The sequence below is a fragment of the Lepidochelys olivacea genome (assembly GCF_965140295.1).
Source record: "Lepidochelys olivacea isolate rLepOli2 genome assembly, chromosome: 13".
NCBI classification, from domain to species: domain Eukaryota; kingdom Metazoa; phylum Chordata; order Testudines; family Cheloniidae; genus Lepidochelys; species Lepidochelys olivacea.
The window spans coordinates 36,299,392-36,321,659 of NC_140423.1; the positions used below are offsets into that span (position 1 = coordinate 36,299,392).

Here is a 22,268-nt window from a genome sequence, read left to right on the forward strand (position 1 = left end):
GTATTCCTAACAGCCAAATAGCACCTTCTTTCAGTGTGACTAGTTTGGAATGTGAGGCTGTGACCGTTCGCTTCCCAGCTTACGGCTGCCTCTGCTGCTTAGCCAAAGGCCTTGGCCTAAGAACAGGGCCTCAGACTGTCACAGTAAGAGAAGGACCCTGCACCGGCAGACAGTGATTTTGATTCTTTCTTGTATACCTGTATAACTAGCCAAGTGATAAGAATACACCTAAATTCTTTGAGTACAGGCCTTTACCGACAGGCCTGAATATCTATATCCTAACAATTATATGCTTAAATTTGCTCTCTATATTAATACCCTAACATATTTAATTTAAATAGCAAACTTACTGTTTTGGTCTCTGGAATTTTTCCCAGCTTTTGATGAAATTTGGTCCTCCAGTGCTAGGTATTATTTGTCATTAATCTAATCTAATCTAATCTAATCTAATCTAACCTAATCTATCTACCACTGTATTACCTTAGATCCTTTACCCTAGACAGCTACACCCTATTGTTTGTGTTGGGTAGAACTGTCTGAGAGGGGCTGGGAAGGGAGATGGGGAGGAGGTACTAGTTACCAGAAAAAGTTACCAGAAGCCTGATGTTCACTAGCATTCAGGCCCACCCATTTGGTGGTCCAGGTAAAGGATGCTCTCTGATCCTCTAAACCTCCAGCCCCCAAGAACACCACAACCCCTAATCGATCCCTCTAAACCCTAACCACAAGGTCACTGCCTCATGCACCCCTGAATCCAGAACCTATGTAATCACATTGATTCAGATATTAATGGAAATTAAAGCAGATTAAAAATTTCCATTTGGAACATTTTTATTACAGAAAATAATGTGGATTGAAATCAGAACTTGCCATGTGTATATGTCAATTTCATTGTATTAAATAAAAAGAATTGATATAAAATAAAAAAACATAGAATAATGTGTATGCATATATTACAAAATAAACCAAAAGAACATGAAACAAAAACTACTTAAATCAAAATTAAAAATAAAATAATACAAACAAAAATAACGTAAAAGTAGAGAATTTGTAATTTTTTTTTAAAAAAAGTAACCATAGAAGTTTAAAAGTGTAATTTAAAAATAAAAATGGAAACGAAATGTGCTGGTATGAGTCAATGAGACCTGTGCTCCCAGTTACACTTTAGGAGCTTCTGGGCCCCCTCCCCATTCATTTCGCTCTACCCCTCAGGAACGGGGCTAGACAGCAGTCTGACTCCGGCCATGGGGGCCACCCCAGCCCTGGGAGTGAGGGGCGGCGCCGCCCCGGCTTCCGAACCCCACAGGCAAAGCCCGGCGGGAACCTCAGACACTAAAACACCATCATCACACTCGGATGGGTATCGGAGGTTCTCTGATACAGATGCTACATTTCTTTAAAGTACTCATTAAAAATCAACTGTAACACATTACTGTATTTACTTGTAAGTTCTCGGGCAGTTCATAAGAGTCGCAAACAGTAGAGGGACATTGTAATTAACCTAAAACCAAGCACTGCAGACACTGAAAAGCTGAGCTAAGATTACATTGAAAAGAAAGCCACGTTTGTTCCAGTAAGAAATGTCCAGTTAGGCAACCGACCAGCGTTAAATCTAAACGAAACGATCCTTAAATCTAATCAGGATTGACTCAAAACAACAATTACGTATGTTTTCTTACTGAAATGAAAAACAGTTTAATACAATCTGGAAAAAAAGAAATATTTTGGGTGGATTTTTAGCGATTTTGAGTAGGTGCACAGACGATAGTTAAGGTTTATAAATAAGGTTTTTGAAAGGCGTAGTTTTTAAAATGTCGAAATAAAACTTGAAGGGCTCTGTGTAAGCTGGAAGTTTGTCTCTCTCACCAAGGGCAGTGGGACCAGTAACAGATATGCCCGGACCCGCCTTGTCTCTCTGAAACAAACCTGAGGCCGTGTCCGCACTGACGAGTTGACAGCAGCGTAGCGGAGCCCGCCGCTGAGCGGAGCGCTCCCGTAGCCAGGTTTTGCGGACGGAAGTGCGAGCATAGCGTCGGTGTCAGAGGCCCTCCGGTAACCAGCCCCGTGTGGCGATGGTGTTTCAGTCTCTGTGGTCACCAATCAGATGAAACGGAACGTTAAAGGCAGGTGTTTCTGTCCCCTTCCTGCTGCGAGCGCAACGGGGCCCGGCTCTGGAAGTCTCCATGAGCTGCGATCCGCGCGGCGTCCCCGGAGGCAGTTCCAGGAGGGCGGGGCGATTCCCCGCCCAGCCCGGCCAGGGGCCGCGTTGCCCTTTTCACTTGGCTCATTCCGAAGGCTTGGCCCGGAGCCGTGACACAAGGTTGTGTGAGCTGGGTACACGCTGGGAAAAGCCCTGAGTGGGGGGACTCAGGCAGGTGCAGAGAGGGGAGCGGAGCCCGGAGGCCCTCCAGCCTGGCTCGCTCCCTCCCTCCCCTCTCCACCTATTACCTTGTGTACCCCGCTGCGGCTGGGCTGAATCTCGCCCCAGGGGGCCCAGCCGAGGGACACCCCGTCTCTCTCTCGCTCTCCCGGGGGTCTCTCCCGGAGTCAGGGTCACCGTCCACTGACGGAAGAGGTGCCTGGAGGTTGCGGGGAGTCTCGCTTGCTCAAGCGGAGATGACCCCCGTCCAAGGCAGAGTGGCGCCTGCCGACACGCCCCGCTCCGGCGGGGTCTGTACACCAGCTACCTCGTCCCTGGAGCGCAGGGTCTCGCCTCTGCCCACACGGAGGGGAGCCCTCATTGCTCAGTGTATAACAGGGGGGTCGCATATAGCCTCCTGTACAACAAGAGCAAGAGCCTTGTGTCCAGCAAGTATAAATGGGACTGGTTCCCCCCGAGCTTTGTCTGTGGGTCCAGAAGCCACGGGTGGGCGCCGCCCCTCACTCCCAGACTGGGGTGGCCGCATGGCCGGAGTGAGACTGCTGTCCAGCCCCGTCCGCATGGGGCACAGAGAGAGGGGGGTTTGCTGAAGAAGCCCTTGCCCCTGTGATGATTGGGGTTGACCAGATGGCCTGATTTTATAGGGACAGGCCCGATTTTTGTGTCTTTTTCTTATATAGAGGCTCTTATTACCACCCACCCCTCCCGATTTTTCACACTTGCTATCTGGTCACCCTTATAGCGATCATACATCCCCCATATAGGAGGAGCAGCTGAGACATGCCCATATGATAACAGCAGGGGGTCCTGAGAAAGTCTGGCCTCTGGAAAATTCCTTCCTGAACCTAAACCTGGTGATCAGTCTCACCCTCAGCAGGTGAACAAGGCCCAGTCAGGCATCTGGAAAGGACTGACTGGGTCTACCTCAACTCGTACCCGATAGGGGTGGGGGGGGGGGGGATTGTTAAAACTGTCCACACACACACAGTGCGGGGGCGGGGGGCAGGGTGGGGACGGACTGCTGAGAAGCTCCTCAGCTGTGATTGGGCGCACGGGTCAGGTCCCATGGTCTCTCACCCACCACATTTCAGTTTCAAAGTTCACATCTTTTTTATTTATTTATTTATTTACCTCTCTTCATTTCTTTTCCTTTGAGATTCAGAATAGGTGTCTAGTTTTCCTCTGAGGGCGACATGTGTTGCGTTGTCGGTTGCTGCTCCATGGGGGGTGGAACGACCACGGAGGGAAGTAGCAGCAGTTTCGTCACATGGAAGGAACACGGGTGTTTATTCCGTCTGGGATCATAAATGAGCTAGTCCCTTTCCCTTCCCTCTCATCTGAAGTGCCCATCGCGGGCCAATGGTACTTGCTACCCTTCTCGTATGGGGGATGAACAATGCATCCAAAGAGACATTAACATTGTGTGGGAATGGATGCAGGACAAAATGATACAATTAAGGCAGTAAAACCAGGCATTATGGGTAGGGTCTCCTTCCATATATAGATTCTGAGTTAGGTAGGTTAAAGGAATCAGGATAGAAAATAGTCTTGTTGGACCATATCCTGATGCAAGAATCCAGAGTCCAAAGGTTGATGTCTGCAATTCAAGCTGCCCCCTTCATCCCCCGACTGGTGCCTCATCTTAGAGGTGGAAAACTTCCTCTGTCATTTTCTAAAGTTTAATGTCTGTTAATGTCTGTTCATCAGATTTGGAGATGGAAACCGATGTGATTACTTTTGAGGTCATTTTGGGAGTGATTTTAAAAAGGTATCGGGAGCCTAGTTGGATTTTTCAACAGCATTCTCTAGTTTTTCTTTAGTTTTTGGTGCCTTAGGGTGTTTCTGAAAATCCCCCTATGCACGTTAATACCTTTAAAAATGGCTATTTTTTGTTAACTGAAATCAGAACTTTGCTATGTGTGTATATATGTCAGTTTAACTTTTTAAATAAAAATAATTGATATAAAATAAAAATTAATGTATAATAATGTGTATACATAATATGATAAAATAAACCAAAATAAAATATCACCACTTTTACATGGCCTTCACTCAGTGTTTTGAATACATTATATCCTTGCTCAACATTTGTTTCATTTCAAATTACTTTTTTTCAAAAATGAAAATTTCACTAAAATTGTTTTTTTTTAAATTTTTCCCCCAAATTTATTTAACAAAAAGTATTTTTCAGTGTGTTTAAGTTTGGGGTTTTCTTTCATTCTTTCACTGAATACCAAAAAATGAAAACATTTTGGTTATCCAGTTTTCCAAAATTCCATATTTTCATGGACAACTTTGATGTTTCCCTTTCAACATTTTTCATCCAGTGCTTGCTACAGTAAAATGTCTGTCATATATGATTGCTGAGAAAATGAATTAATTGTTGATTTTAATAAATCGTTTTGAGGGAAAAAGGAATGTTTTATGGCTCCAACTCAGGATAGACTTTAAGGATGTGCTTAACTTTAAATATGTGCTTTAAGTCCTTTCTAAGCAAATTCAGTGACTATTTAAATCAAGAGGAGTTTTGCTAAGATTTCACCCATTAACTCCAACAGGACTTCAGAACATGATTAAAGTCAAGTCCATAGTAACTTGTGTCTTGAATGTAATCATGATTTTTTTTTTAAATCAGGATCGATGTACTTTATGCTAATTATCTTATTTTCTTCTCCTAACCGGATAATGCTAAAGACACTGAATAGACAATGATAACTTCTCTGAGTAATTTTTAAACCAGCCTAGCAAAGATTTTATATTGTTTAGGTTGGTTTAAAAACTTTAAAGCAATTATTTTTTTCTCTATTGAATTCTATAGGCTTCTAGAGTTTTGTTTTTTAAGAGAAACTTTACTAGTTTTATCTCTAGGCTTTTAGTTTAAATGTTCAGGGGCTTTTTATTTATCTTATTAGTGATTGCTCGTTACGGAATCATTTATAATTATTAAGATGCAGAGGAAATTTCATTATAAGCCGTAAAATGGGATTCTCAAATGGGGCCCTAAAGAATTTAGGCTCGCTACTGCTACAGAAATTAAATGGGAATTAGGGGTAAAATTTTCAAAAGCACCCCTAAGCAGCTTAACATTCTAAATCCCATTTTCAAAAGTCACCTAGGCACTCAGACACACATTTTAAGGGTATGTAGGGTGCCTAGTGTGGTTTTCAAAAGCACCTATATCCCTAACATCTATTGATTTAAAATACCTTTATAATACCTCAATACCTTTAAAACTCTGGCCCTTCGCCTAAGTCTTATTGACAGTCAATAGTACTAAGGTTCCTAAGTCCATTGGGCTATTTAAAAATTTGAGTGTAAAGTAGATGCAAAAATATTACCATTGCTGCTGGAGAATAGAAACATCCAGTCTGGAATTTCCCCCCACAACTTTTAAATCCCTTTGCAAAGGAAGGAGAGAGCAAGGCTCATATACCTATATAGAATTCAGTGCTTTCCGTCTGGATGTTTTGACTGGAAGGTCTGTCAAAATATTATTTTAGACTGATACAATTTCAGTCTTGAAAGCAAATTAGATGCCATTGATATTATTTTTACTAATATGCATTTGTGCTGGGCTAATAAAATGTTGTGCATATTGAAACTGAGAGAGAGAGAGAGAGAGAGAGAGAGAGAGAGAGAGAGAGAGATCAGCTGCTTTAAGAAATTTTTGTAAACACAAGATGATCTGGACAATGAATAAAATAAACAACAATATTTTTCCCACCAGTGCAACCAAACATATCTTTGTGTTTCATGGTGTTCACATCAGGTATCCCCATCAGAGCTAATTCTGTGGCTGAATTTTAGAAAGAACAGAACATTTGTATGATCTGTTATAATATTTTCTGCAATTCCAGCTGTGCCTTTGATAGTGATGTATCCTGTGGAAACCCTGCATTTGAAGAACACTTCCTTGTCAGGTTAAAAAGTGAAACATCAGCGAACCAGATTAGACTGTATTTTATTTTATTTTACTTGGGCTGTGCTGTGATATTAATTCCTGGCATCAGAAGTGTAATCTCATTTTAGCAGCCCCTTTGTTCTCTAATATATCAGGACTCCCATTGGATGGGTTTAATCCTCCATCCCCATGGAAATTTTTTCATTTTTCATTGAAAAAGCCAAAACCTGAAAATTGTTTCTTTGGTGGAGAGTGAGTGGATGTTCTGGGATTTTCAGCAACTGAATGCAAACATATTTGTCAATGTACTAAATATTTTCAGCCAAAGGCTGCTCAAAATTGAAACATGTTCATATTTTAAAAAAAAAAAAAACGTTTGGGGTTTACAGATTTCAGACGAAATTTGGTGAAAATCATATACTTTCCATGAAGACTTTCAGTTACTCCAAACCCCAGTATTCCAATACAAAATCTTAATCAGTCCTAATCCAAAGGGAAATGAAGCCGTTTTCTGATTTTTTGAAGTGTAGTGGAGTTTCCAGAGACACACAGTTTTTCTTTGCTCTGTTAGTGAAGAAGATAGGTACTCACATCTTAAATAACATATCACAGTAGTCCTGATACCAAGCAACCTGGACAATTTCCTGGAGGCTTGATCAAGTAACAGAAAATTATAGAATTGTAGGGCTGGAAGGGAGCTCAAGAAGTTTTCAAGTCCAGACCACCTGGAAACCAAGGAAACCTGGACCATCCCTGAGAGCTATTTGTCTAACCTTTTCTTAACCATCTCTAATGATGGGGATTCTATGAAGAGAGGGCATAGATTTTTGAACATTTCTGCAATTAAACTGATGACATTTCAGTTCACTGCGATATTCAACTTATATTGCAGAGTTTGTTAGTTTTCATCTAGTTCGACAATGAATTGACTTAAAAGTTGAGTTTATCTTTAAAATATATTAACAAGTTTGCTTCATTTCCCCTAGATACATCCCAGGGCAAATGCTAACTGTAGAAATCAAATGTCCATTGAGGAATTTGTCCTCCTGGGATTTGGGAATCTCCCTGAACTTCAGATTCTTCTCTGCTTCCTGTTTCTAGTGATCTACATGGTGACCATGGCTGGAAATATCCTCATTGTTGTGCTAGATGTGGCTGATCAGCGCCTTCACACCCCTATGTACTTCCTCCTGGGGAACTTGTCCTGCTTGGAGATCTGCTACACCTCCAGCATCCTGCCCTGGGTGCTGGCCAGTCTCCTCACGGGGGACAGAACCATTTCTGTTAGTGGCTGCATGACACAATTTTATTGTTTTGGTATCCTAGCAGCCACAGAATACTATCTGCTAGCAGTGATGTCTTACGATTGGTATCTAGTGATCTGCAATCCACTCTGTTATGCCACTCTGATGAACGGCAGTGTTTGTTTCCAGCTCGCGGCTTGTTCCTGGACAAGTGGCTTTCTGAGCAGTACCATAGTAATCATTTTAATGACTAAAATAAAGTTTTGTGGCTCCAATGAAATTGACTATTTCTTTTGTGATTCCTCACCCATCATAAAACTATCCTCTACTGTTCCCCAGTTTCTAGAACTCACCATTTTCATGGTCTCCTGCGTCAGGTGACTAGTCCCATTTCTATTCACATTGGCATCCTACGTTTGCATCATCAACACCATCCTGAGAATTCCTTCCACCACCGGGAGGCAAAAGGCATTTTCTACCTGCTCCTCTCACATTGTCACTGTCACAACATTTTATGGGACTCTGATTATTGGCTGCATGGTTCCAATTGCCCACCATTCAAAGGACTTATACAAGGTATTTTCTGTCTTCTAAACAGTCCTGACCCACATGGTCAACCCCCTCATCTACAGTCTGAGGAACAAAGAGGTCAAAGAGGCCCCGAGAAGGGCTGTCAGTAAGTTTCTGGCTTTTGCAAGACTTCAGACTGTAAAATTAACAGATCTCTGTCAGTGACCTACAGCAGGAGATTCTGGAAGACTGGCACCTCTCCCCAATCAGCTAATTTTGATCTTTGCAGTTATAAAATAAGATTGAGATTTTTAAAAGGGACTTTAGGGGTTAGGAGCACTGTATTCCATGCTTTGATTTTCCAGAAACTTTTGGAGGGTTACTTAGGGTGATATCTCAAAGGAGTTGAAGGGAGTTAAACACCTACATTGGAGTTAATCACCAAAGGGATTTAATCACCTAAATTGGAAGTTGGGAGTCACCTAATTCCTTCACATTTCTTTGAAAATCCTGCCCTAAAACTTTGGCAGACACGGATTTCACTGAATTTTAGGACTGATACTTGCTGCTGCTGCCTTTAGGGAGCAGTATTCGTATGGTATGCTTTGGCTGATATTTTTCTTTTCCAGGTGATGGAGGATAATTTGGGGAGAGGGGAGAAGGAAGGGGGAAACAATGATTGCATGAGTGAGAAAAATAAATCTGAATTCAAATGCAATGTTAACTGTTGTAGATGCCTGTGGAATTACATCATGCTTCCCTTTGCAAATCTAATAATAAAACAGGGCAACTGCATAAAAGTTTGGGTCAATATTTTTTTGGTCTTTGAGTCATATTTTAAGGTCAGAAGGGACTCTGATCTAGTCTTCATGACACAGGCCAAAGAATGTGACCAGCCATCTATGTTTCCCACTCCCTCCTATCTGGACTTTTCAGAGTCTCTGATTACCCTAGATTTACTGAGCTGGTCAGTGGAGATGCACTGATTCACAGAAACTCTGGACTCTTTCTTTTAAGGCATATTTCAACATTGTGGGCCTGATTCAACACTGGCTTACTTAGTCTCTATATATGCTACTTTTCATTTGAATCAAAGCCTTCTGGTAGGGGAAATTCTTTCCAGCAGTTTATAGATAGACCCATTGTGACTGAGATTTCCAAAGAAACTAGGAAGACTTTCTAAAGAACCGGTAAATAACAGGCCACTAAATTTCACCCAGTTACCCCTGTGTTGAGGCCAATAACTTACAGATTTATAAATTACCAATTTATAAATTTATAAATTTACCGATGAAGTGGGTATTCACCCACGAAAGCTTATGCTCCAATACATCTGTTAGTCTATAAGGTGTCACAGGACTCTTTGCTGCTTTTACAGATCCAGACTAACACAGCCCACCCCTCTGATACTTATAAATGTATAGATTCCGGGGCTAGAAAGGACGGTTGTGATCATCTACTCTGACTTTTTGTCAGTCACTTGCTGGTTTTAACTGGAGTAAATGGTGGATTCTGTGTAACTTGAAATCTTTAAATCATGATTTGAAGACTTTAGTAACTTAGCCAGAGGTTATGGGCCTCTTACAGGAGCGGGCTGCTGAGCATCTCTGGTCTGTGATGTGCAGGAGGTCAGACTAGATGATCATGATGATCTCTTCTGTCCTCAAAGTCTGTGAGTCTAAGACTCTACTTGGCTCTCTCACACATTCACTGTGTGTCTTGGAGATGCTGTTGAATCTCCCCTTGCCTCAGTTTCCCTTGTGCATAATGATGCACTTGGATGCTGGGAGAATAAATCCATGAATGTGTGTGACACTCCCTGATGCCACATTGATGGGCATATTAGAGCCTAGATAACGAAAAATGTGAAGTCACTAAGATGTGTGTGTGTAGACATTTGTGTCTCCATAGCAGTCTGGGACCTGAGGCTAGGCTTTTCACGAGTGTCTACATGATTTAAGAGCACAGGTCCACTTGAAAGTCAGCGGCATCTCGGAAAATCCCAACCATGAACTGTACACTGAGTACATGAACAGGTGTCACACCCTCCCTTTCTCTGGCCACCCTGAAGACATGGGTGAGGGACTCCACTCTTTTTTTTTAAAGAGTCTCCTAAACAGCGATTGGGTGGGAAAATCTGCAATAGGTTTCTTGTAAGCATCTCTTCTTGGACTGTGGCACCATAATTGGAGGTGACCAGTGACCTCATCACCTGCATGTAGTAAGGAAGGCCATTTCCTTGGAGGATAGAAATTTGCCTCCATTCACTCTGGTGTTTGTACCGTCGACAGTGCTAGCATGTTATTGAGTTTTCCTTCTCATTAATCAATGTAAGCATCAAGGGAGATGTCGCCTTCCCACAGAAAGGATAAAAGCGAAATCTTGAGAGGGTCTCTCTTGTAGGAACTGGGCACAAGGCAAATAGCACCATATAGAACACTCGGAGTAGATCTCTTTCCTGGCACTGTTAAAGAACGTGAAGCAGATGATGGTAGAAGATAAACTGCAGAACCAGTATCCTGGTCTCTGAATCACTGGGAAAAGGGGCAGTATCTGAAAATCCGCCTCACTTAGAACAGATTTAAAGGTAAAACATTTCCACCATTTCTGTTTCAATTAAATCATGGGATTTTGAAGTGGCAAACATGAGCTTCTCTGCACCGTACTCCGGCCACCTCACCGTGGTGGTGGGGAAGAATGGTCTTTAACGGGCTAGGAATATTCAATGTGCTGTGTCAAAACTATGTCTTATCATGCTTCTTCTTCTCCGGAATCACTGGGAATGTTGATGAATGTGAATAATTGACTGATCTGAATAATTCCATAGACCAGATTAAAATGAGGAGTAATTCCATTATTATATGAAACAGAATTAAAAGAACATACACAATTCAAGAAGGTCTGAAAAAATAGAGAAGAGTTCAGAGATAGATAGATAGATAGATAAATGTGTATGGGGATAGGTCTTTCTTTCTTTCCCCATACACCTCATCTATCTATCTATCTATCTATCTATCTATCTATCTATCTATCTATCTATCTAACCATTTCCATATACCTTTCTCCTCCCCCTTTTTCTCTCTCTTTCTGTCGTCACTATAGACTTACTGCAGAGTCCAAATATTTTTTTTTAATCCAGAACATTGAGCTGAAAACTCTAGCTATAATCGCAGACTTGGTGTAATCCCATTTAAATCAATACAATAGGTTCTCTCATTTAAATCAGTGTGAATCAGGGGTGACTAATTTCTCCTTGCATTCACACTGGAAGTAATGGAGTTATTCTCAGGGCAGTGGCCAAGAATTTCAAAATTGTCTAACCATTTTGTGGTACCTAAATATTAAGAAGGCTGAACTGAGACAACTCAAAGATGCACTTTCTGAAAACCGGATGCCTTGAACATATTTCAGGCAGAACATCCAAAATCTATGGTCCCTTCTTGACCACGGTATGGAGACACAACCAAATCAAAATCCTAAAATTCTCCCACCATAGTAAGAGGAAGATCCTATAGTTGGACAGGAATATAGGAATGGATCCAGAATGGAGGAGTTCAGTGGTCCATATAATCAATAGCCTCTATTTGACAGTGGTCAGTATCAAATGCTTCTGAGGAAGCAAAGGAATTATATAACACATTTCTTTATTATCCCAGACAGATATTCATTGCTTTATGCCCTGAAACAAAGGTATTTATTTTGTTTATGAAACTATAGATTATGTAATGTACCTGGACATATTCTGATTATTCAAATCAAAATCCAAGTCTTGTGTTGATATTAAGACTGGTCCAAAACTTTCCATCCAAAGTTTTCTGTAAAATTGAGATTTTGATAAAACAAGGGCTTTCACCAAAAGGCTCTGCTTTCCTGCAAAATTCTTTCATTTTTACATGAAATGCCAAGAATACAAAATAAGAGAGAACACTTTCAGGCAAAAACAGGAAATGTTTTTTTGGTGTTGAAAAATGTTCAGTAATTTTCAGTCAATTCAGTGGCCAAAGCAAAAATAACTGACAAATATTTTTTTAAAAATGTTTTGAGGTTTTAACTTTTTTTTTCAACTAAAAATCAGCATTTCCTTGGGAGAAAATGTCTGTTGACATTGTGAGGGATGGGACACTGAACAAAACACTCCTCTGATCTTCTTCAGTGTGTTCCATTTTATAATGCCTAAGTATAATGATGTTCAACACTTCAAAAATGGTGACGAGAAAAACAAATATATTAAAAGGGAGAGATAGGGAGATAAAGAAAGAAATCAGGATTGAGAGGACAACTCTTAGAAGAATTGTGTCTGACCCTCCTTTAAAGAATGGGTGACATTAGGGGTTATTAGTTCATAATGGTAAATGTTTATCTTATGAAACAAGAAAAAAAACATGATAAGTAGTGAAGCCTCAGCCTAGGAAATTATTTCTGCTGTAAAATATTTGGAGTTTAGGGTACCACTGAGGATTTATAAAATTAAACTTTCAGAGTTCTGTCAGGGGTATGGATTGGTAGAGAATTTGTTGATCTCTTGGAGAAGGTGGGAAACTAGAATGTGCATGATCCAAAACAGAAGGTCAGAGATGCACCAGCGATATGGACACATCACCAGAAGGGGAAGTAGAGGACTCAGCATTTGTGCAATGAAATAGAAACAGTACATTGAAAAGTACCCTGATGTTCTTCAACTGCCAGTTCAGTTTGTTTTCTCTTTCAAGGTAGAACCCATGGCAGACACAGAACTAGGAAACAAAACGGCTGTCAAGGAATTCATCCTCCTGGGATTTGGAAAACTCTCTGAACTGAAGAGCTTTCTCTTCCTGCTCTTTCTACTGATCTACATTGTGACCCTGGCTGGGAACATCCTCATTGCAGCATTAGTTATGGTTAATCAGTGCCTTCACACCCCCATGTACTTCTTCCTGGGGATTTTGTCCTGCTTGGAGACCTGCTACACCTCCAACATTCTGCCCAGGGTGCTGGCCAGTCTCCTGACTGGGGACAGAACCATTTCTGTTAGTGGTTGTTTTGTACAGTATTATTTCTTTGGTGGCCTGGCAGCTACAGAATGTTACCTCTTATCTGTGATGTCTTATGATCGGTATTTAGCTATATGTAAACCACTGCATTATGGAACTGTTATGAATGGCAAGTTTTGCCTCCAGTTAGCAGCAGGATCTTGCATCATTGCCTTTGTGGTTGTCACCATATTCATATGTTTGATGTCACAATTAACTTTTTGTGGCCCCAGTAAAATTGACCATTTCTTCTGTGACTTTACCCCAGTGGTCCAACTGTCCTGCAGTGATACCTACTTGATAGAACTTGTTGCTTTCTGTTTTGCTTCCATAGATATCTTTCCCCCATTTCTATTAACCCTGACATCCTATATCTGTATCATAGCCACTGTCGTAAGAATCCCATCCACTACTGGGAAGCAAAGGGCATTTTCCACCTGCTCCTCTCACCTGATTGTAGTTACAACCTTCTACGGGACCCTAATCATGGTGTATGTCGTACCAAAAACACATACACTGAGAAACCTGAACAAAGTGTTCGCTGTCTTCTACACAGTCCTGACTCCAATGCTCAACCCCCTCATCTACAGCCTGAGAAACAAAGAGGTCAAGGAGGCTTTGAGGAAATCTCTCAATCGATTTGTGGCTTTTGTGAGAATTTGGTGACACTGAGCTAACTCATTTAGGTTACACTAAAACGTGATACCCTGAGCTGTGTTTTTGAATCTGAAAGGCAATCAATCAATGTCTTGTTCCCTATCATAGTCTTGGCAATTTTGGTTCACTCTTAAGAAACCACTGAAATAAGCACCATCTCTGTCTGCGGCTTTCAGGATGGTGTTTTCAGGAAGATCACAGATGGATTGTAGTTTCTGTACGAGTTTTCTCATGAAGTTGATAGATTTGCACTCCATACGGCTAAATTCAGTGCCTTGCATAATGACAGATTTCAGAGGAGCAGCCGTGTTAGTCTGTATTCTCAGAGTAAATGTGGGAAGATAAAAACACAAAAGAGTAAAGTTCAGAGAGAGAGAGAGAAGCAACCAGCTTTACCATAAAAGTTATTTATTGAACAATAGTGATAACTACACAAGGAGGGCTAAACCAACATAACATACATTATTAAAGGTTAATACCTGAGGTAGAAAGGAAAACAGAGAGAAAGAGTACTTGTGGCACCTTAGAGACTAACAATTTTATTTGAGCATAAGCTTTCATGATCTACAGCTCACTTCATCGGATGCATTCAGTGGAAAATACAGTGGGGAGATTTATATACATAGAGAATATGAAACAATGGGTGTTACCATACACACTGTAACGAGAGTGATCACTTAAGATGCCCCATCATCTCAGGCATTGGCACCCTGACAGCAGGATTGTCTGGCTATGTAGACTCCCTCCTCAGGCCCTATGCTACTAGCACTCCCAGCTGTCTTCGAGACACCATTGACTTCCTGAGGAAACTACAATCCATTGGTGATCTTCCTGAAAACTTCATCCTGGCCACTATGGATGTAGAAGCCCTCCACATCTACATTCTACACAAAGATGGACTACAAACCGTCAGGAACAGTATCCCCAATAATGTCACAGCAAACTTGGTGGCTGAACTTTGTGACTTTGTCCTCACCCATAACTATTTCACATTTGGGGACAATGTATACCTTCAAATCAGCGGCACTGCTATGGGTACCCGCATGGCCCCACAGTATGCCAACATTTTTATGGCTGACTTAGAACAATGCTTCCTCAGCTCTCATCCCCTAATGCCCCTACTCTACTTGCGCTACATTGATGACATCTTCATCATCTGGACCCATGCAAAAGAAGCCCTTGAGGAATTCCACCATGATTTCAACAATTTCCATCCCACCATCAACCTCAGCCTGGACCAGTCCACACAAGAGATCCACTTCCTGGATACTACAGTGCTAATAAGCGATGGTCACATAAACACTACCTTATACCGGAAACCTACTGACCGCTATTCCTACCTACATGCCTCCAGCTTTCATCCAGACCACACCACATGATCCATTGTCTACAGCCAAGCTCTACGATACAACCGCATTTGCTCCAACCCCTCAGACAGAGACAAACACCTACATGATCTCTATCAAGCATTCTTACAACTACAATACCCACCTGCTGAAGTGAAGAAACAGATTGACAGAGCCAGAAGTGTACCCAGAAGTCACCGACTACAGGACAGGCCCAACAAACAAAAGAACAGAACACCACAAGCCATCACCTTCAGCCCCCAACTAAAACCTCTCCAACGCATCAGCAAGGATCTACAACCAATCCTGAAGGACGACCCATCACTCTCACAGATCTTGGGAGCCAGGCCAGTCCTTGCTTGCAGACAGCCCCCCAACCTGAAGCAAATACTCACCAGCAACCACACACCACACAACAAAACCACTAACCCAGGAACCTATCCTTGCAACAAAGCCCGTTGCCAACTGTGTCCACAGATCTATTCAGGGGACACCATCATAGGGCCTAATAACATCAGCCACACTATCAGAGGTTCATTCACCTGCACATCTACCAACGTGATAGATGCCATCATGTGCCAGCAATGCCCCTCTGCCATGTACATTGGTCAAACTGGACAGTCTCTACGTAAAAGAATAAATGGACACAAATCAGATGTCAAGAATTATAACATTCAAAAACCAGTCGGAGAACACTTCAGTCTCTCTGGTCACTCGATTACAGACCTAAAAGTTGCAATTCTTCAACAAAAAAACTTCAAAAACAGACTCCAAGGAGAGACTGCTGAATTGGAATTAAATTGCAAACTGGATACAATTAACTTCAGCTTGAATAGAGACTGGGAGTGGATGGGTCATTACAGAAAGTAAAACTATTTCCCCATGTTTATTCCCCCCCCCCCACACACTGTTCCGCAGACGTTCTTGTCAGCTGCTGGAAATGGCCCACCTTGATTATCACTACAAAAGGGTTTCCCCCCCTCCCTCTTCTGCTGGTAGTAGCTCACCTTAAGTGATCACCCTCGTTACAGTGTGTATGGTAACACCCATTGTTTCATATTCTCTATGTATATAAATCTCCCCACTGTATTTTCCACTGAATGCATCCAGTGATGTGAGCTGTAGCTCACGAAAGCTTATGCTCAAATAAATTTGTTAGTCTCTAAGGTGCCACAAGTACTCCTTTTCTTTTTGCGAATATAGACTAGCATGGCTGCTACTCTGAAACCAGAGAGAAAGAGGGTGATCTCACCCATTCCATGAGGTTTGAACTGGTCAGGGTTCCCAGGTGATGGTGGTAGCTCTGGGTCCTGAGTACTGGAGACAGGCAGTGCCCCCAGCACGATCAGTCAGGAGAAGATGGAGTCCCATGGAACTGATGCATAGTTTGGATCTAAGCATCAGAACACTTACTTGGGCATAGGTAGGGGTTTTAGTAGAGAAAATACAATGATTCAAGGGAGAACACTAGATTTGTTTATGGGTAAACTGATGACTTAAGGGTTTTCTTTAGGCTAGATAATAGAAGCTGATCAGTCTTGGCTATGGGTGGTGTTTTCTTCCAGGGAGCTTACAATGCAATTAGGCTGCTTTAGTATTTTGGATATCAGTCAAGGATTCATTACTAGAATTGGTCTGATAATTGCTGAGCTGGGTGTGTGCAGGTGTCGGTTCATTAACATCTGGAGCAGAGAGTCCCATGATGCAGTGCATCCCAATTTTTCTGATCCCAGAGTTCAGTGCGGTTCTCTGTTTTCCATTCTGTATGCAAATTGAAATGTCTCCCTGTCCCATCTTTCATGCAGATGAGGCTAGGGGAGTTGTCTCTGTTTTCCATTCTGTATACAAATGGAGATGTCTTAATCTTTTCACCCTTGTCAGGAGGGGTCTAGGTTTGTCTCCCATCCAGCCTTCATTGCTCTCTGCAAACCTTTTCTCTGATCGATTTTGGTTCAACAAGAGACTGGTGGTGGTGGGGGGTGTCTTTCATGAGTCAGACAGGCTACATACTACATCCTGGTTTCCCAAAAACACAGAGCTGACTGGTATAACCCCATGGAAAATGTTGACTTTTCACTGAAAAAGTCACAACCTGAAAATTGTTTTTTGGTGGAGGTGGGTGTTTTGTTTTTTGAGGAACTGAATGCAAACATATTTCTCAAAGCACTAAATATTTTCAGCCAAAAGCTGCTCAAAACCAAAACGTGTTCTGATTTTAAAAAAAGTTTTGGATTTATAGATTTCAGATGAAATTTGGTGAAAAGCATATAGTTGAGTTTATCTTTAAAATATATTAATGAATTTGCTTCATTCCTAGGTACATCCCATGGCAAATGCTGACTGTAGAAATCAAATGTCCATGGAGAAATTTGTACTCCTGGGATTTGGGAATCTCCCTGAACTTCAGATTCTTCTCTGTCTGCTGTTTCTAGCAATCTACATGGTGACCATGGCCGGGAACATCCTCATTGTTGTGCTAGATGTGGCTGATCAGCACCTTCACACCCCCATGTACTTCTTCCTGGGGAACTTGTCCTGCTTGGAGACCTGTTATACCTCCACCATCCTGCCCAGTGTGCTGGCCAGTCTCCTCACGGGGGACAGAACCATTTCTGTTAGTGGCTGCATGACACAATTTTATTGTTTTGGTATCCTAGCAGCCACAGAATACTATCTGCTAGCAGTGATGTCTTACGATTGGTATCTAGTGATCTGCAATCCACTCTGTTATGCCACTCTGATGAACGGCAGTGTTTGTTTCCAGCTCGCGGCTTGTTCCTGGACAAGTGGCTTTCTGGGCAGCATCATAGTAATCATTTTAATGACTAAAATAAAGTTTTGTGACTCCAATGAAATTGACCATTTCTTTTATGATTCCTTACCCACCATAAAACTGTCCTTTAGTGATACCCAGCTTCTAGAACTCACGATTTTCATGCTCTCCTCTGTCTGGTCACTGGTCCCATTTCTATTCACATTGGCGTCCTACGTTTGCATCTTCAACACCATCCTGAGAATTCCTTCCACCACTGGGAGTCAAAAGGCATTTTCTACCTGCTCCTCTCACATTGTCACTGTCACAACATTTTATGGGACTCTGATTATTGGCTACATGGTTCCAACTGCCCACCGTTCAAAGGACTTACACAAGATATTCTCTGTCTTCTACTCTGTCCTGCCCCCACGGTCAACCCCCTCATCTACAGTCTGAGGAACAAAGAGGTCAAAGAGGCCCCGAGAAGGGCTGTCAGTAAGTTTCTGGCTTTTGCAAGACTTCAGACTGTAAAATTAACAGATCTCTATCAGTCACCTACAGCAGGAGATTCTGGAAGACTGGCACCTCTCCCCAATCAGCTAATTTTGATCTTTGCAGTTGTAAAATAAGATTGAGATTTTTAAAAGGGACTTTAGGGGTTAGGAGCACTGTATTCCATGCTTGAATTTTCCAGAAACTTTGGAGGGTTACTTAGGGTGATATTTCAAAGCAGTTGAAGTGAGTTAAACACCTAAACTTCACTGGAAGTTGTGTCACCTAATTCCTTCACATTTCTTTGAAAATCCTGCCCTAAAGCTTTGGCAGACACAGATTTCACTGAATTTTAGGACTCATACTTGCTGCTGCTTCCTTTAGGGAGCAGTGTTTGTATGATACGTTTTGGCTGATATTTTTCTTTTCCAGGTGATGGAGGATAATTTGGGGAGAGGGGAGCAGGCAGGGGGAAACAATGATTGCATGAGTGAGAAAAATAACTCTGAATTCAAATGCAATGTTAACTGTTGTATGTGCCTGTGAGATTACATATTTTTTTTCCTTTTCAAATCTAATAATAAATAATAATAAAATAGAGCAACTGCATAAAAGTGTGTGTCAATATTTTTTTGGTCTTTGAGTCATATTTTAAGGTCAGAAGGGACTCTCATCTAGTCTGCATGACACAGGCCAAAGAACTTGACCTGCCATCTATGTTTCCCACTCCCTTCTATCTGGACTTTTCAGTGTCTCTGATTACCCTAGATTTACTGAGCTGGCCAATGGAGATACACTGATTCACAGAAACTGGTGCTCTGGACTCTTTCTTTTAAGGCGTATTTCAACATTGTGGGCCTGATTCAACACTGGGTTAGTTAGTCTCTATATATGCTATTTTACATTAGAATCAAAGCCTTCTGGTAGGGGAAATTCTTTCTAGCAGCTTATAGATAGACCCTGTTAGGCAAGAGTTCAAATTCAGTTAGCAGCTGAGACAGAAACCCACATAACTAACATGCAGGAACACTGGAAGCCCAAGGACACTGGCAGCTGTAAACACTTGATAAACTTGTATGGTCAAATGTCTGCCCAGTAACTTGGCTCTTAGAACAGAACAAACCCTGCCTTCACAGCCCTCCGGATATCTGTAAACACTCACCCCTCCTCCACTCCATCCCTTCACTTTAAGGTAGTCATAGATAATTGATGTAATTAAAATAGTTTTATGTGTATGTTCTGCTCCTGTCAATGTCATGTTAAATGCTTTCTTTCTCTCTGAAACCATGTTTGTCTCTGTAAGTATAAGATATGTGCAAATGGAGTGATAAGAAAAAGTATATAATTGGTCACTGTGGTACTACACTTTTGAAGCTGTTCTGTCAGTCTTCCCGGTACCGTGAATAAACCCCTTCAGTATTATCTGTGCCTGCCTGATTCCTGGGGAAAAGAATCTCCTTGCTTCACAGTTTGGCATAGCGAGCAGGGTGTGATCGGGAATCCTCAGAGAGTTTCTCACAACCAGGGATAGAGGTGAGTATCCTTTTACTTACCACCTCTAGTGCACACCTTGGTTTGGGACTCCCCGAGACACCCCTTAGCACCTTTTTTTTTTAATATGAACCACATATAGGATGCACAGAGAAGAGGATGGAACAGGATTTTGTTTGTGGCCAGGGTTTTCGGGTTGCAGGGATCACTGTAAGTGAAGGCTGCAGTACAAGTACTGAGCACCAGAGTGTTCTTCAGTAGTGCTGCGTACAAGAGTGTGCTCAGTCAGTTCCCCTGAAATGCCGCTTGAGTGGGTTTCAGGAAGCTGGGTAATAATGTTGTATGACTGGCTCCAGGGTGTATCAATGATACCCTCTAAAGGAGGGAGAATCTTTGATTTTATAAAACATGGGACAGTTCAAAAGACTATGGCAAAGGATGGATGGAATGAGGGTATGAGTATGAAGGATAGCATGTTGTGGTGGTCTGGTCAGATGAAAGGAAAGTTAGAGAAAGGAATTGTGATACTGTATTGTGAATATGAAAGAAAGTTACGGGAATTGGAAACGCTCCAAAAGACTCTTACATCAGAGCTGAACAAAAAGACAGATTTAAACCACAGATTAAGTGACCTTCAAGCAGAGAACAACATTCTAAAAGCAAAAATAAAAGAAAGCAGCTCCTCTGCATGCCAGATTGCTGCTAGCATACAACAGAAGGGTAATTTTACTGACCCTGGTTCAAGCAGTGAGACTGATAAAGACCAAAACTAAATCAATTGGAAACACCTTGAAAAACAAATCCAGTATTGGAACCTGGCACACATGGGGAAAAACTGGGATAATTGGCCTCCTTTTAACCCAGACTTAAGTGACAGCACTCCCCTGACCCCTCTTCAAGTAACCACGCGGTGGTCAGGGCCAGAAGATAACAGAGTGGCTCATAATACTTATAAGTACACTCCTCTCAGCACAGAGAAAATGAGGGGCTTACTGAAAGATCTCCCTGATTTAAAGCCCAAAGATCCAAATTTGGTATTTTGGAAAAAAAAAAGTTAGATGGTTACCACGTATACATTACATCCCTGGGATCTTCAGATCCTAACTAAGGCTAAATGCCCTCACCTTTCATGGGTCAAGGTCCCCTCAGAAGAGCACTGGAATGGTACTTGGGCCTCTGTCAAATTTGTATCAGAAAGTGACATGACTCGTGCCTGCACTGATTTTAAGGAAGCTGTCCAAAATGCCTTGGGGAATGGAGCCGGTAATTGGGGACTAATCGTGGGATGTGTACAAGGCAAGTACGAACCTGCTGCTCAATATTGTGAGCGGACATGGGAAATGTATTTAAGTAATGCAGGCACTGGCGATCCAAAGAAAACTGATCAGGCATTTCTAAAAATGTTAAAGGAAGGTTTTAACTCCCACCTGCAAATAGCCCTAACTTGGGAGTGAATCCAGGCTCTGATTATGAATCCATCTGTATGTGGGCCTCTGAATGTGAAGCCAGTCAAGCTAAATATATAAAGAGCAAGGCTACTTGCATTCCTGTGGTAACAGCAAAAAGTAAATTATCCTGTTATAATTGTGGGTTTCTCGTGCATACCCAGCAGAACTGCAGGTGCAAGATCCAAAAGTCCAGTCAGGGACAGAATCATGGTCAGCTGAATCCCTGCAGTACCTCACTGCCCTTTCAATCTGGTCCTGATCCTGCCCCCACCGCCTCCCCTACCTTACAGTGTTTTGTATGTGGGGAGACCAGACACTGGGCAGCTGGATGCCCAAGCCGAGTAGCCCTGGGCAACCATCCCCAACAGGTATCTCAACCAGCTGCTAACCCTTACTAACACCTAAGAAAAGAGCAAATGGCCAGGCTTTTAAATTCCATGACCTGCTAGGATCCAGCAGCCCCCTTACTCATCAGTACTGCTGATGCAGATATAAATCTCTTGAGGCCACACCTACAAGCCTGGATAAGGGGCCAGTCATGCACAATTCTTGTGGACACGGGAGCATCTGTTTCCATTACTGACCTCCCCCTCCCCACTACTAAACAGTATTTTACTATTTCAGGGGTAGGAGGTGCACAACTTATGTCTTATAGACTGTTCTTGCAGAATCTAATCTTCTGGACTCAGTCTTTTTATGTAGCTCCAAATGCAGAGGGGACTATTTTGGGCACGGACGCCCTCTGCAATGCAGTGACTCTTAACCTTTCTCAGAGTACAGGTGCCTTTGCTGATAAACTTCTGCATATGCATACAGTTCCTCTCCATAATGATAACTCTCTCACTTCTGTTGCAGCTGCCAAATCCATGGCTCTAACTTGGGACACCTCTAACGCTTTTCAAGAATTATGTTCCAGGTTCCCCTCTGTTTGGGCAGAAAATAAGCTGTCTTGCATTTTGGTGCCAGCTCATCGCTGCCCACCCATACAGGTTACCAGTCAACTCCCTCCACCTACCAAGCAATACCCTCTCAAAC

The 22,268-nt window shown here is 42.1% G+C and overlaps 2 protein-coding genes across 2 annotated transcripts; both read left to right on the forward strand.

Moving 5' to 3' along the window:
- Positions 1-1,927: 1,927 nt before the first annotated feature.
- On the forward strand, positions 1,928-13,710 carry LOC311529494 (olfactory receptor 8U3-like; the record flags this gene model as incomplete). The annotated part of the gene is made up of 3 exons (XM_084645440.1): positions 1,928-2,123; positions 7,383-7,598; positions 13,088-13,710. Exons 1-3 carry the CDS (start codon positions 2,105-2,107, stop codon positions 13,708-13,710), a joined length of 858 nt encoding a protein of 285 aa, XP_084501566.1. The 5' UTR covers positions 1,928-2,104.
- Positions 13,711-17,373: 3,663 nt separating this feature from the next.
- On the forward strand, positions 17,374-18,258 carry LOC311529758 (olfactory receptor 6C4-like; the record flags this gene model as incomplete). The annotated part of the gene is made up of 1 exon (XM_084645957.1): positions 17,374-18,258. One exon carries the CDS (start codon positions 17,374-17,376, stop codon positions 18,256-18,258), a length of 885 nt encoding a protein of 294 aa, XP_084502083.1.
- Between the last annotated feature and the right edge of the window lie 4,010 nt (positions 18,259-22,268).